The sequence below is a fragment of the Phasianus colchicus genome, chromosome 1 (assembly GCF_987193195.1).
Source record: "Phasianus colchicus chromosome 1, bPhaCol1.hap1.1, whole genome shotgun sequence".
NCBI lineage: Eukaryota > Metazoa > Chordata > Aves > Galliformes > Phasianidae > Phasianus > Phasianus colchicus.
The window spans coordinates 113,611,477-113,628,160 of record NC_143436.1 but is presented as its reverse complement, the minus strand read 5'-3'; the positions used below and the strand labels follow the sequence as shown (position 1 = coordinate 113,628,160).

The following is a 16,684-nucleotide window of genomic DNA, read 5'->3' as shown; positions in this document are numbered from 1 at the left end:
ATGATGATATAAGAATATCCGGTTTATGTTACCATGATAAAGATGATAGCTGAGCTGCAAGTTCCACAGCTGTTTTGTATATAAAATGCAATAGCTTAGGGTTTTGGCTTTTCATTTTTAAACATTTCCTGATTTGAACAGTGCCATACACCCAGAGTTTGTACGATGACATGGGAAAGTTCGGGAGGTTAAGGGATTCTACAAACCTCCCATGCTTTTGGAGCAGATTTACAAAAACTATGTACTCTTCAACCAAGAGATCTATGAATCCTGAATAAATACACCATGCATTCCACTATAAAATCAAATTAAACTACATATTCTACTTCTCTCAATAAATCAAGCATCAAACACTGTAAACAGTATCTTAAATAAAGCTCAAAGTATGGGAAAATACTCTTGAAGACTGAAAGTTACAAAAACCTTAGTCTCTGAAAAAGTAACTGTTCCAAGAAAAATATTCACAAAAGAGTACCATTCTTCAAATAGAAACTTTTGGCTTACAATTCCTACAATATAAAAATGGTTACACCTTTAATCATTTTTGGTTAACCAATTTACACTTGTTTTTGTTAGATGAGATATAGGACATATCTATTTTCAAGGTATTAGTGACATTTCTTTCACAGTGAAGGTGGTGATATTCTGGGAAGGTTGCCTAGGAAAGCTGGGAAACCTCTCATTCTTAGAAATAATCAAAATTCAACTACTGAAGGCCTTGATTAATCTGACTGTACAAATCTACTCAGAATTCTACAGATATTTCCAGAGGACAGTACTCAAATATGGAAAACAATTTGTGGAAACACTCATAATACACAGTTGATAAGAACCCCAGCATTTACAGTGCTCAACAAGGAGTTCTTGAGCGCTCAAAGTTAAGATGATCAAAAAGTACAGCTTTCCTCTCAGACCTTACAGCCCCATTGGCTGGCAGATGACAGACCTTCAATGCCCCAAATTGTCAAGCTACAGAAATGCCTTCATGTGCCTTTGTCACATAAAACAACATTAAGTTTTAGAAGTCAGATAAATTGCAATGCATACAAAAGCAACTAACATTATCCTCTTCATGTGGTCCAATGCAAATGCTGAACATATATAAATAAATACAAAAGGAGTGAATGATGTCACTTTCCCCCAAAAACACTGCTCAGAGGACAGTTATACCTCTGTCTTGTGGAAGGAAAAGCAAAGTCAGGATAAATCAGTTTCTTTCACATAAACAGCTTCACCTTCTGCTGCCAAAACACTGCTATACTCAGTAATCTCGACCACTGCTGAAGTTCTTAAAAGGAAAACTTCCTGTTATCTGATACTTCAAGTGAAAATTCAGTTGTACGCACAATTATTTGTATTTACCCTTTCCTAAATAAGTAAATAAAAGCCACCAAAACTCCATCAACCCCAAATTACTAGGTTTCATATTTATACACCTGTTAAGAAAACACATCAACTTTCAGCTGTGTACTGACTGAAGTGCAGGATGAGTTGCTGAAAATGCATGACATGCAGCATGATTATTCAGTGTACTTTTCTAACTATGTACTTTTCTTTAATGTGCGACTTTTCTAAGTCACAAACACATCTTAAGAGAAATGAAATTACAGAAAAGTTAGCATGAAAATACATATGTATGTCAATAACCCATGAACAATTCATCCTGTCCAGGTTCACATCTTTATGCATTTCTTGTATATACTTATAAGAATTTAAAATATTTTAATATAATTAAAATAAAAAGGATGCTCAAGATTGTACAAAAAGAAAAAAATTAACATTAACTCTTAAGTTGCAGTAAAAATGAGGACATACAATAAAGATACATATCTTTTAAAACACCAGAAGTCCAAAAAAGGCAAAAGGATGTTACCCTGCTTCACAACTAACCTATGATAGAAAGGAATTTATTTTGTTGCTTCGGATAGTTTTACTGTCACTTGCTGGGACAAATTCTGTTGTAGATTGCATGTTGTGAAAAAGGAGGGTGAAAGGCTGAGAAATAAATCATTTAGTTTCAGCGAAAGGGGAGGAGGTTTCAAATCTTTAGACAATTTTTTCTCTATGGTCACAGGAAAGTGACAAGCCTTGCCAGAGGGCAGTTAAAACACTAATTAATTATATAGAGAAGACTGCATTAAAAGTTGGTTTTCAGCTCTGATTATCTTACTGTCGATGCTCCATTTCTTCCAATTCTTCTGATACCAAAAATAACAGAAAATACAATGAAAAATCCCAAAAAAACCCTGAAATTAGCACTTAATCTGCTCTAACAACTTAAACAAGGAAAAAGAGGCAAAGTTAACTCAAGTTGTACCCTTCCTCTTTACTGTTTTAATACTTGAGCATGCAGTACTCTTTTATAGAACATATTGTATAGTATGAAACAGAAATCAAAGAAAATAATTGTAAAACGCCACAGCAAACCTTAAGAATTCCCAGGATTTTGAATACTTGGCATCTCAATCTCACTCCTCAATCTGACTTTTCAGCACTTGCTACCCAGAAAACTACCAAATTAAGAGCCTGCTCTAAAGTTTAACAATCGCAACTAATACTAACACAAATCTTGATATGAAAACAGAAACAGATATTATAATTAACAGAATAAAACTATTTCTTAAAAAGACAAACTTTACTCTTAATTTTGCATTCTAGAAAACAAATGCTATGCATATCCACAACCAGTCAAGAAGTACTGTCACTGTTAGTTTACCAGCTTTCTTCTTAGGAGTCAAGACATTTGTCTTCTGTCTGTAAAGCAGGAGTCTGTTTCTTCTGATATGAAAAAGCAGACAGCGCAGAAGCCTAATCCACAATCAGGCAGGCAAGACAAAACAACAAATTCTTCTCTTCTGACTACTTTTTCAGATGTGCAGAGATTTCTTTTTAACCCTTTCCTGTAACAGAAGTCAGAATACTGTCCAAACACAATCCCCATTTAATGTTACACTCAGAAATGAGGAACTGGAAATTTAATCCCACTGTATGGTTTAATTTTAAATGCAATCAATACAGAAAAATCAGTAACTATTTTATCTATCCAGAATTTCACAGAATTGTAGGGATTGGAAGGGACCTCCAGACATCATTGAGTCCAACCCCCAGATTGGAAGCTTCTTTGATGTAGAGGAGAAACTTTTCATAAAACATGACCTACTGAACTGCTGGAATATTAAAAAAACCCACGATCTTTCAAGAGAAATACACATTTTGTGAAAAGCTGGTTATAATTCAGACAGACAGTGGGCTGCCAACCTTAAATATAAAACCCTGAACGGAAGCATCTAAAAACAATTATTAGAACACAAGTCCTTACGTACTTGACTTTTCCTTTCTGAATGATAAAGCCGTATGCCACCTGGTGACATTACAGGAATGTTTTTCATCATGTCTAGGTTTTTGAATCATGTAAGAATTGCCCAGTTGAGGTGCTGTCCCTTGTACAGCAACATTCATTAAGAAGCAGCCCTGCTGCCACTTGCTACCTTTCAGAGATGCGTGTAGTAGTACACCATTTATCCCAGAGGTTTAGCGGGCCACAAGATGAAAGAAGTTGGTGACCTACTGAACGAAACAATGCTCACTTTGAATTGTACCTCTGTGATACATTTATTTACACACTTATTGCAGGATAGGAGTACAATCAACCTCTACACTCAAGAACCTTACACAGTGAAATGCAGTGCTGCGAAAACAGTGACCAAGACTACTTGAATAGAAGGTTCCACACAGAGGAATATTGGCTAAGACAGGTTCCTTGACACAGTATCCACTGAACAAGACAGTCTGAAGCAGTCCATTAACTCTGTACAGACAGACAGATTGGCTTCTGCATATGTCATGTCACAGACCTGACAGCTGCTATGACTGCAGCTTGCAATTTCAGGCACTCATTCTTCCACTAACCCTGACAGTGCTTATACTACTTGGAAATACTCAGTTTCTCCCCATATATTCATGCAACACAAATAATCTTTTATGCAACAACAATTCTTACAGTAGCAAAGAGAATACTCAATTTCACTTGATTTTTCATTGTTTGTATGATAAAACTAAAATACACGTTATAAAACTTTTCTTTTTTTGAATAACTTTTATCTGCTAAATGTTGGCCAACTTCCACTTGTTTTGAAATTTACCGTTATCACGCATTCATAATCTGTTACTTTTAGACAGTTACAGTTGCTGCTGCCTATGTAAAAAGAATACAAAAAAGCAAATTTCCTTATGCCTTTGCCTGTAACAACAGATAAGAGAAATCAGTGGCATGCAAGCTCAATCATTCCTATGCAATTTCGATTTCTATTCTAGGCTCTTCTCTTTTTTTGAGGACCACTCCACATTTGCGCATCACTTGTTTTGAATCAAGAACTTAACTTTTGAAGGGAAGAGAGAGATGTCCAATAATACCTGACTTGTATGTCCTGTTTCTGTGAAAGGGGATATACATTCAACATATATTAGTTATATGAAAAAAAAAGAGCTCTAACAGAACTTACTTCTCTTTAACAGAAACCACCGTGGTTTTTTTTTCTTTTTTTTTTTTTCCATGTATTATTATGCAAATTCAGAGATAAAAGATTTAGGAGCAGACCTCCCCCCCCCCCCCCCCAGTTATCTTTAAATGTGTTCTTGTGGATTTGCTTAACATTACTGCGTTTTTCCCCTTTTTTTAGAAGTGTCATAGAAGTATTGATAGTAATCAATTATCTTACCCCTCAGAATCACACATTATTTCCTTGTGTTTAATTTCAGGTGCCTCTAAAATCTGAAGTACCTCCTTTTCTCCACTAAGTACCTAACCTTTCATTCATGTATAATGAATCTAGACTCCACTATCTAGCAGCATTTGATTTCTGTGCTTTATCGTGAAGATTAATCCACTGACAAAAGTAAAGTAGAACTCCAGTCTAGTAATTTGTCTCAGACCTTAAGAAAATTTACATCAATGATCATCACAAAAACTCCGTTGACTGTGGAAGCAGCAGCTCTCAAGAAATGACAGCAGTTTCTCAAAGACATGCCAGACAGTACATGGATAGGTTGCAACCAACTGGATAGGTTGCAAAATCTAACATTATATTATATAGGTAAGTATATGTTTTCTTGAATTGGAAAATGTGTTAGCAAAGCCAGGGATTGAATGATCTTAAATAAACACATGCAACACTTTTAAACCATACTATCAAAAAACCCCAACCAAATGAACAATTAAATAAATAAAAACCTACAATCACCTTTAGATTTAACTACACCAAAGATTAAAAGAAATTAACTTAAGGTGATGCAAAGATTCTGCTCTGTACCAACAGAATGAGCACAGCAATGTGAAAATCAAGACAATGAAATTCTGTAGTCCCAATAAAAAGAACAATAAAAAACACCAAACACTTAATTCTGGGATGTACCCATGGCAGTGATGTGAAAGACATGGGTGGTTATTATGTAGTTTAAAAAACTACCAAACGATACCCTCCTACATTATTATTTTTTTGAGCATTACTCTTCCAAGTGGATATGAAACAATGCAAAAGATCTGAGTGGAGAGCAATAAAGCCATGAAAATTTAGAAAACATGATTATGAGAACATACTCAATGAATTAAGTCTTATATAACAGAATACTTTCTGAAGGAGTGCAAAACAATCAAAACATGCTGCCACTTTTCCAATCAAGGAAATGTCAATGATCAGTTCTTCAATTTCACTGGTAATAAAATAAGAAAAAAAATTCTTAATGTGTACCAGGGATGCAAGAAAAAAGTTATGTTTAGAAAGTCAATGAAGCATTGGAATGCTACTGTAAGGAAGGAAGGAATTTTTTAACAACATGATAGCAAAGCATCCATGGAAACTCCTTTCCATTCTATTTCCATGTGTTCACCCGTTGTCCCTATTTTTCTAAAAAAACCTCCAAAATACTGGTAAAAAAAAGAGAAAAAAAAAAAAATCCTGTGACTGTAAATCACTTCCTGTTTTTAATTTCCTTTTTTTTTTCTTTCTTTTTTTTTTTTTTTGAGATCATAATTTCACATTGTACTTGAGCATATTTGCAACTTCACGGTCACAATATTTCAGTAACATAAACATTTAATTTTTTTTACTGCATCAGGTATTTAAATTGATGCTCATTTCAAGAACAAAGAGGACAAAACACATCTTAAAGATGATACCAAGCAGCTAATAAAAATAAACACTAAGGAAAACCAATCCCTCACCACAGAAAGGGCTATTAGAAGACACTTTGATATTCTCTACAGAATAACCTTTATCCTCATCTTACCTCCATAATCCAAAATGGGCTAGAGAGCTATAGCATGAAGTATAGATACAGATAAGCCTAAATGGGTGACACTGAGCGTATTCTGCAGTGGGAAGTCTCAGTGTTCAGGTTACAGCCATTTTTGTTTCTCCTTATCCATATCCTTATCCTTATCTTTTGTCATGACACACTGAGAATAAAAATATAATGCAGTGAGCTCATTTGTACAGAGAACAGTCAACATGTACCAGCCAACTACTTGAATGACTGGAAGTGGGATGCAAGGAGGCCTGATAGACTTCAAAGACAGAAGCATATTTTACTGGGATGTTACCCAAGATAACCCTTGGGTATCTTAGACTTACTGTAGACTAAGTGCAGACTGAAATACAAGTCTGAAGAAATTGGAGGTGCTACCAAACATTTGCAGACCATATCTAGACTCTGTAGCATTTATTTATTTTTGACAGTTGTCAAAGTAAGCCCCAAGCTCTCAGAGAAGTAAGACTGTCTGGAAATACTAAGTTTTACTAGGAAAAAAAAAAAGATAGCCCTTATGCTTAAAAAAAAAATTGAAACTAATCTGAACTACACCCAACCAAAAAAGAATTGAAGAGAATGTGCAAAGTCAAATATGACACCGATCCTCCATATCTTAAAACAGTATCAGTGATGTTAACTAAATATTTCACAAGCATGAGGAATGTCCTTTAGAGTTTTTTGACAGATGTGGGCCTAGTATCATAAAAATACTCTGTAATCACAGGATTTTTTAGATTCTATGTACTAAAAACGATCTGCAAGCGAATGCTCTTGGAATAAGACAATGCTGGTTGCACATGCACACATATGTGCAGACACAATGACACACTCAACACTGGGGACATGACATTAGGTCAAGAGGAATGGGCTAAAAAGTGCTATCCTCATTCTACATATGCATTTTTTAAGCTGTATTTCTCTTGGTGATTCTCCGTATCAGTACTATGCCTATAAAAATTCAGAAGGGACAGAACTTCAGTTAGAAAGAAGACAGGTTAAGTGCAACACAACAACTGTTGCAGTGCCATGCTATCCAACCCAGAATTTTGCAATTGTAAAGCGATGGTTACACACATTTCTAAAAAAATAAAATAAAATATCATAATCAAGATAAATGTTAGTTTTAGCTCTTATCTGCATTAGTCTTGTGTTTAAGAGACCTCATCACACATCAGTATCGTATATATTAACAAAGATAGAGCAGAACTGGTTTCTGCTTTGGAGAATAGAGATAAGACAAATTATGAATCTGTAAAACAGAGAAAGAAGAGCAAGAAAACAACGAGATGATGCTCACTAGCAGAATGATCTACATACCCTGGGAACACAGAAAGTAAAATTTGAATATATGAAGGAAGCTGAAAATGGAAGATATTTTTGAGAACAAAACAACGCAGAAGGCATTCTAGAATTGTCTCTGCTTCTAGTTCTCTTTCAAATATGGCAATGTTTTTGGACAATTTACCTTTTAGAGAAAAAATGCACTCTGCTGGTGATGAGGATTCAGTCCACTCGCTGAGAGAATTCTTCCAACAGTTCTCCCTCAGGCTTGGTTGCTGCTCCTGCTATTCTACTTGGGAAATGAGTTTCCATTGCAGTATGAGAGACAGTCCCTCCCACTCCCTGGGGCTGAGCATGCTGCCTCTACTGGACTGGGATAAAAGCCAGATCTGGTTCCCCAAATAGCAAGGTGTTCTACTGCCAACAGTTTCTTTCTTTCTTTCTTTAATCAAATATTTTCCATTTGCTCTTGTCTAACAAACATATTAATTATAATATAATTAAAAATAGGAAATCAAGGTGATTAAAGAATGAGAAAGGTTTATTTCCCATAAGCCTAGAGGGAGTTTGGCAAGTTATCTAGTACAAATACACTTTCTGCTTTACATTTGGACAGAAATGCATTCATATTTCACTAAAACATGTTCCACTTATTAGTTTTAGCATAATCAGTATTCAAGAGAGTAAGTACAAATCATGTTCCAAAAACCTTGAACCACATTGTGTGCTTCACATAGAAAGCCATACTTAAATGAAAACACAGAAGAATGAGCCAAGAAATGAAAATATTTAAGCTTTCTAGACTCAGCCTGAAAATAAAAATGCCTTTTGCTTTGCTTTTATAAAGTGTATAACAGAATTTTCAAATTAACACACTTTGCTCAGAAAATAGCAAAGGAGGGACAAATACAAGAAGAATTTCAAACATTTTCAAATAGAGAACTGGAGTGTCAATCACAGTGAGGCACTTTAATACACTTTAATAAGAGACATTCAAACATCCTGCCAACATCCAACATTGTGAGGGTAAACAGAACAAAACAAAATAAACACAGTTGGAAGTTTTAGCCAACGATGTAAGAGGCTAAACTGAGAACCCAGCAGCATTCTTTTTAGCAGAAGCGAAAGTTTCCTTAAAAGTCTGGACATGAGGACTGAATCTCTTCAGATGACTGAGTTCAAAAATAAATATTAAGGGAATTCTGAAATGTGCATGTATGCATGTTCCTTTGATACATTACCATTAGCAGCAAAGGATAACAGACACAAAAAAAGAGATTCTCTTGAAAAATCAGTATGCCTTAAATGTATCCAATGTGAATAAAAATGCATCTCTAGAAGTGGGTACACATAAATTACACATAAATGTATGTTTCATATAACTACTCCAAAAATCAGCAGTATTATTACATTTAAGTAAAACTGAATGTGTGTAACACATTACACCAGCAGAAGGTAAAATAAAATTCTTCAAAACTCATCATGCTTTCATCACAGATACATTTACAGAAATAACACTTACCTTAAATATTCCATCTATGAAAATAATGCAACTTCTTAAATTAACAACCAAAATGTACCAGCCTAGAGCACTATCTGATTGAGGACGGAGAGACACAGACAAAGCTTGCAGCACAGAGAGGCCCCAGTCACACAAAAGCTGATATTGTTCTCCCACTGAGCAAAAATCTCACTTGTAAATCGAACGACATCTGCATTCAGAATCACCCACAGAAACTGTCCCTGGAGAGGTGACCAAACAACTTGACTCAACAAGAGAAAGATAGCAGCCTCGAGTTTTGCTTTTTAGCAAACCTGGTTTCCTTTCATGTAGTAATAGAAAACACAGTTTGTTAAGATCTTCCCCATTGGGCAAGATTGGCCTTGAAGCCCAGTATACTTTTCAAAACAAATGATCATTAATAATTTTCTTTTTTGTCATGACACAAAAATAGTCAAGCACAAAAGCCTCCAAAATCAGTAGTTTCCTCACATTTATTTCTAATTTCTTGACCAGAACTTCTGACAAAAGACAGCAGAGCATCCTCGGATCTTATACATGAAAATTAATTAGAAAAACTTAAATAATTTTGTAAGTTTTGAAAAATCTGTCAGTGATAATAAAAGGCTGTTCCACTACTCCAATTTAACTTCTTTTTTTCTTCATGAAGTTATTTATATATTTCACTTCATTATGTCCTTTATGACCTAAATTGGATACCAAAATGAAAAAATCAATGGTTTTATATGGTCCTAAAACCAGAAATGTCTAAGTTTCAAACAAGTATGTCATACAGCATTCACCACAATTAAGATTTCTAAAAGGAGTGTGAAAAAATACCTGTCCAATCCAAAGCTACTCTTTTACTTTATAAGAAATAACAAGTATTAAACTATATATATATGTATTTATTTATTAGCACATATATATATATATATGTGCTAATAAATACTCATATATCTAGAAGGTCTCTTTTTTTTTACTCTCCCCTGTGAACAAAATTAAGATTTTAATAATGAACTGTTTAACTTTTTTACAATAAAAAAATAACCAAAAACAAACAAACCCAAAAACATTCTACCCAGAACTGTGTAAAAATCATGCAATGGAAATGTTTAATAAGATCACATGAGGATATGCTGGTATATTGGAGGACTGGGCCTAGAGTGAACATATATTATATATATTAATGCCACCTTTTCCTTCTTTGTTTTGAACTGCTTTGGCACCCAAGTTGAAAGAGTCTTATGTCAGTTAACCAAAGTAGATAAAAATTAATCAATTAAAAATAATCAGTGGGATGATAAGGATCCTCTTTTCTATGGCTTTGAGTCCTGTTTTCTGAAGTTTTTAGAAATGCACCTACGTTAATGAATTACTGACATCATCTACTTGTGGATTATCACCCGGAAAAAAACAATCAAACTTATGCTCCTAATACAAAGATTATTATCATTATTGTTGTTTTTTCCCAGAAAAAAAAAGTTAGTTCAGCAGCGAAAGAAGGTATTTCAGCTAAAGGAATGATCTATCATCATGATCCTAATCTAAAAATAAGAATAACTCTTGAGAAAGAGCAGGAACATGAGAACAAATCTAACTGTGGTAAAAGGCCAAGAAAGAGGAACAGCAGTTTTTAATGCAAAGTGTCAGCCACAACTTCATGACGGTATACAAAATTTCTAGATAGTGGAACATAATGCTTCACAGGTGACTTGTTCTGATGGCCTCGTTAACCTCAAATATTTTGAAAGAAATAAACTGTTTTCCAAACAAAACTTCATTCAAATACAGGTGATGAATTTTTCACACTTCAGAGAGAAACTGGCATAGTGTTAACATATAAGGAGAAGTCAAAGCTCCCTCTAGTTACTGAAACATGACCTTCTCTTTCAAATTGTTATTTGAATAGTCTGTATCTTGCTTCAGTCTTTCACATGCAACTGCTACTGTAAAGAGCAGAAAAAAAGCAAAAAAAACACAGAAGCTTGAGTTAATGCCTAGAAGACCTGTCACTCAGCAAAATACTTCCACTAAGGGCAGGTGGTTTAACAAAACCCAAGAAATTATATAATACATATTATCATAGAATCAGTTAGAATGGTTTGGGTTCAGAAGGACCTTAAGAATAATCTAATTCCAAACAGGGACACTTGGACTGTCTAAGCAGGGACACCTTCCACTAAATAAGGTTGCCGAGGGCCCCATCCAGCCTAGTGCTGAACAACTCCAAGGCAGTCACAGCTTCTATGGACAACCTGTTCCAGTGTTCCATCCTTATAGTGGAGAATTTCGTTATTATATCTAATCTAAAGCAATCTTATTTTAGTTGAAAACCATTATTCTTCTGATTGGTACACTCCACAACAAAGTTCCTTCCTGCATGAGTGAGACAAGTATTCAGTTTCTTATTATTCCCTCATGTTATTCTCCTTCTACCCAGGTTTCAGCTTTTTCTCCTTAATATTAACTAATCAATTTTCTTTACTGGAGCATGATATATAAAAAAAAGTAACAATTTAAGCTTCAGGAACACAAGCTAAACAAACTCATTCTGGGATAAAAACTTCCACATTTTGATGCAAATTGTAAGATAAGCGGTTGGAGACACAATTCAGGAAAGTCATGAGCTCCTAATCCCTTATTCCTGTATGCTTCATATATTTTTTAACCGATTTTTTAATATAAACTGCATACACAGTTATCTAGAGCAAAGATTAGACTGTGTATACTTGTGCTACAGCAATGCCCTCATCACTTAAGAACTGGCTATCTGCAGTTCCTTGAGTCTTATAGGAGCAGCTTTGTTTTGAAAAAGCTTTATCAGAAGTCTTATGTTCTCATACAAACTAGTTCATGCAGGTTGGGTACTCTTCCAGATGGAAGCATGTGCTGATTTTTATCCTGTAAATTTTAAGGATGCTCTGAGTACAGACGGTCCAACAATCACCAATAACTAAACAATTCGTAGCAAGTATACAAATCACCTACTACATTCAAAGTGTTTGGACACCAAAAGAAATAAGGCACCAATTATACTTGGATCATATACCTGCAAAGTCGTTTATTGGAACTAAAGCATTCAACAGTTTTTCAGAAACCCTTTTCAGTTTCCACTATCATAACTATCTACCTGCCTATTATAATAGCGGGAATGACTCTTATATTTGTGTCTCTCACAGTGTAAAAAGCAAATTCATGATATTCACTGAGGTTTCTAAGCTGTAAAATTTAAGACAAAGTAACGAAACAGTCATCATCTACATCACTATATGAACATTTTGCATTGACTGAGGAATGTGTTTTGAATGGATCCTCCGATTATGCCAACCTACCATTCTTCAACTTTGATAACTGTTGTTAGAGCATATTTACTTCCAAATGATTAAAATAGAAAGTGCTGTCCACCCACAATAGGTGCAGTCCAAAGAACTGCAGTCCAACCAGTTTAAAAAGAAAGCCCTCCAAGCACACACAATTGTTGACACTGGGTCCCCAGAGTAAACTTTTTTGCTCTACAGATTTGCTAATTTTGTGCTGCAGTACTTGCTTATACACACATAGCCTAGGCCTCTATGGATTTGTTTCTTTCATCTGAGTGTTTTCTCAGTGTAATGTGTAGGCTGCTTTAGAAAATGTTTAGCTTTGTCTGAAAACAAGTCCTTCAACATAAGTCTTTAACATAAAATGTTCATATAAATATGCACAATATATTCTGGAATCAAATCTGGGAAAGTTTTTTCAGTCACTTTTTGACCTTTATTTTAGATCCCAACACTGCTTAGACATAGAAGCCAACGAAAACTTGGTAAATTTCTGAATTTGTCCTTCCAAGAAGGTCTTGGAACTGAACATGAGGGATGAACTATAACCTTGCAGTGATGCTGATGTTGCTTGTTGCAGTCAATAGTTGAATTTGAGGAAACAGTTCTACCTCATAATTTTATGTTTTCATAAATTCACGCGTTTTCAGAGGTAGTATGATATGCTCACTTCTTAGGTTTACTTGGTTAAAAACTATTAAGAAATATAAATTGGATTTCTGCATGTGACAGCAAACAAAATATTGTCCAATGAACAACAGATACAGAAACTGCTTATCCAAGAAAACTTACATCTAGTAGCGTGTGAAGATGTTGATCTTGGAAAACACTGTGAAGAAAATCTAAGTCTTTTTCACTGCAATCTGTAAGTGCATGAATTTCCTCCAGGCTGTCCAGCACCTGTGAGACTGCTCCTGTGGGGCAATAAACAGGAGGGAAAAAAAATCAATAGAGCAAAGACAGTAAGGCTGAAGCTCTGAAAGGAAAACTCACATAATCTGACAGTCAGAATTTTATAGGAAAACACACCAAATAAACTTCAGTATAAAAACAGTACCCACTCATAGTGCAATTATTATTAAGAATTAGTTTAACTGAAGAGAGGTTAAAACCTTCTTTTATTAAGCTTTGTTTGGTTTGATTTAGGGTGGGTTCCAACAATGTCCTATGAAGCCACTTGGATTATCTGTGCAACTGCCTGCCCAATTATTCTTACTCCAGCCTTTCCATTCTTCAGTTTTTTGACTATTGGCCCAACTCAAATACATATTCCAAACTGGTTAGAAATTTGAAAAAAAAACAACCCACAACAATAATGCTTTCACAAATTTGTTTTAAAATCAGCATCTGTATAAAGGAAGGAAGAGAAAGACCGGACTGCTGTGTCCTCTGGAGTAGAAAAAAAAGGCTATAACATTAGCTCAGTTTTTTTGTTCAGTTTGTTCTATTTGCTTCAGTACCTCAGACCCAAATAAAACAATTGCTATATTTTGAGATCAGTGGATTGTTTTGAGTCATAGGAAGATGGAATGATTTTTAATGGGTAAGGGTGAAAGGAGAAATGAGGTATACAGGGACATAATGGAGAACCAAGAAGCAGTACGGAAGGTGAAAATCCATGAGGAAAGTTGAACTCATGGTTGGAAAGGATTAAGAAGCACAACATAAATCCACAGAAAAACAGTCCATATCGATTCTTTGTGGAATATCTTGTTTTAACTATCAGGTATCAATTGTGGCTGCCACTTGTGTGTACTACTACTAGAATGCTAATCCTGGCTTGTCTAAACACCTAGAGTTTGTGTCTTCAGATTTTCCACGGTGGTATAAGCAACAGGAAAGATGGTATCTTATTTAGTGCCAGCCTGCAAAAATGCCAGTGTCTGACAATAAACTACTGAATGCATTGTAAAAAATAAATCCTTAATTCCGGATACAAAATTCTGCACTCTCTATATTTCAGTAATTTCTTATTAATGTATTTATTCTGTTTACTTACTTATTTGCCAGTCTCTTGTTGCAAAGAGTGTCGGATAAGAAATGAAATTCTAAAAAATGCAGTATTTCTTGAAATTTCACCTTCTACTATATAAACAATTCTTTCCAGCCCTCCTTACCTTACGCCCTTTTGTAATCTATTTCATTTTCAGAATTTAGTAAGAGCAAAAAAACAACTCTATCCCAAACACACAAAGAGTCAAGTTAAAATCAGTTATTTCTCTGAAAACTGAGAAAACCTGGAATGAAGTTAATGAAAAACACAAATGCAACTATGCAAGCTTTGTGACCTGAGCCCTCAAAAGGATAAGCAAATTACAAATCTTGAAAAATTTATATCCCATTTACTAAAAAAAATCAACCTAAGATTCTCCTCTCAGTTACTGAACAGCAAGGTTAAGAACTACGGTATTCCATTCATTTACAAGTTATGGGCCATGAGCAGTAAGACTTAGTTCTCTGTCATGAAATGTGTCTGACTACTTATTTGCAGCAGATTTATCAATGCAAGTTATGTTCCTCTATAAAAAGTGGTGGCTTCATCGCAAGGAATGAGGCATTGTAGCTGATGCGCATTGGATGTGGTGTGCTAAAGAGGAGAAAAATCTGCTCCATCTTTGACAGTGAAAAATCATGTTCTGCTGAAAGGAATCTTCCATATTCCTCTGTCTGTACCACACCTTGTGTACTGTGAGACACAGCAGGAAACCTGAGGGAATACAAGGACCTGTTGCTGGTAAGAGCAAAGAGATATTCACAACTAAGCCTCAGTGGTACGGAAGAAACTTATTACTTAAGGACAAAATGGGATTGTGTTTAGTTCTTTTTAACATTTTCAGTATATCCATTAAAGGTTGATGGACTTAGGAGCAAGCCTAAAGGAAAGTACTTGACTTTCTGGGACGTGGTTAGCAGAAAGCAATTTATAACAATTTCTTTTTATTTCTATTCTTGCCAAGCTCAGATTTTAAATGAACTATTTTCTAGCAGAATTTTGCTTTCTAGGCTCAAAGCCCTTTCCATCTATGTGGAGAGTGTACTCTAAGGAAAACTTAGAAGAAACAATTCAAACACTCAGATATTTCAGAGTCTCATAATACTTCCTGAAAGTGCTCATAATCACAAGAACTGGAGCCAAAATCAGAACCAATGAGAAGTATGCTAGAAGCTGTCTTTTTCACTTGCAAATAACTGAATATTCTGGACCACATATTGTTTATATGACAGTATATATTTAACCTAGTATGTGATATTTTGGAATCACATTCCACAAATGTGGCCTTTCAGGAAGAAACAAAAGTTACTTTTTAATATTGCATCTGAAAACCCTTTTGAATATCTGGAAATTCCAGAACACTAAACATCGAGCTCTTGTTTTTTCCTGCCCACTGATTGCATTGAATAAATGGCTGTAGTAGAAAGTTTCCAAGAATATCCTTAACAAATTTGATGTCAAATTCTGATAGTGACTTTGCTAATCTCTCAAAATCACAGTTTCAGTAGTTTTTTTTTTTGTTTGTTTCCTACAATCTTGTGGTGTATCTACTGTATCTACCACTGTATCTTTCAACATTGTCACACATTTACAAATCACAGTATGCATTTGCCTGAGAAAATGGCATAGCAGCAATGGACTGACAGCGTATTATTGTTTAAAGTAGTGACAGAATATTTCTACAGGCATTTTTCTGAACATCTAACTCTGTTATAAACACTTAGTTAAAGGCCTAACAATACCATTCAGAAGAACTATCTAATTCAGATAAAAGATACTAAATAAAATAAAATTCATCATTTTTTTGTGGAACATTCATCCCGAAAAAGATTCAGATACTTTCTGATACTTTCAGATATTTTATTTAAGTTACTTTCTAGCATTTGGGAAAAAGTCATCTATAAAGTGTAAATGCACTCAATAAAACCTCCAACCTGTAAATGCACTTGATATTCATGATTACAGCTTATATCTTCTAGAATTAGCATTTCATCTCTTTTCATCATTGAAAATCTAGCTATTTTAGCATCAGCATAGATGATGAAAGACTTACGTGAGTTGTTGAGTTACACATTTACAAAATCTAAAGCTTAGATTTGAAATGTTCTATACCAATTACAGACTCTACAAGTTACAAACTATAAAAAATAGTAAATATTAGGAAACCAAGATAAAAAAAGAAATGAATCAACTTGACTTTCTTTTAAAGACTCTGTAAAGTAAACTTGGCTATAAAGTGCTGCCACTGTACTTGCCCAAGCTAGTTAGGTGAGAAGAGCC

At 34.7% G+C, this 16,684-nt stretch overlaps 1 protein-coding gene across 5 annotated transcripts in view; it reads right to left on the bottom strand.

Annotated features, from left to right (window-relative positions):
- Positions 1 to 16,684, bottom strand: part of CASK (calcium/calmodulin dependent serine protein kinase) — a 199,519-nt gene that overhangs the window by 38,332 nt on the left and 144,503 nt on the right. For all 5 annotated transcript variants that reach the window (XM_090123585.1, XM_031594591.2, XM_031594593.2 and 2 more), the window contains one exon: positions 13,204 to 13,325. In XM_090123585.1, coding sequence (XP_089979711.1) covers positions 13,204 to 13,325 — 122 coding nt within the window. The remainder of the gene's footprint in view (positions 1 to 13,203; positions 13,326 to 16,684) is intronic.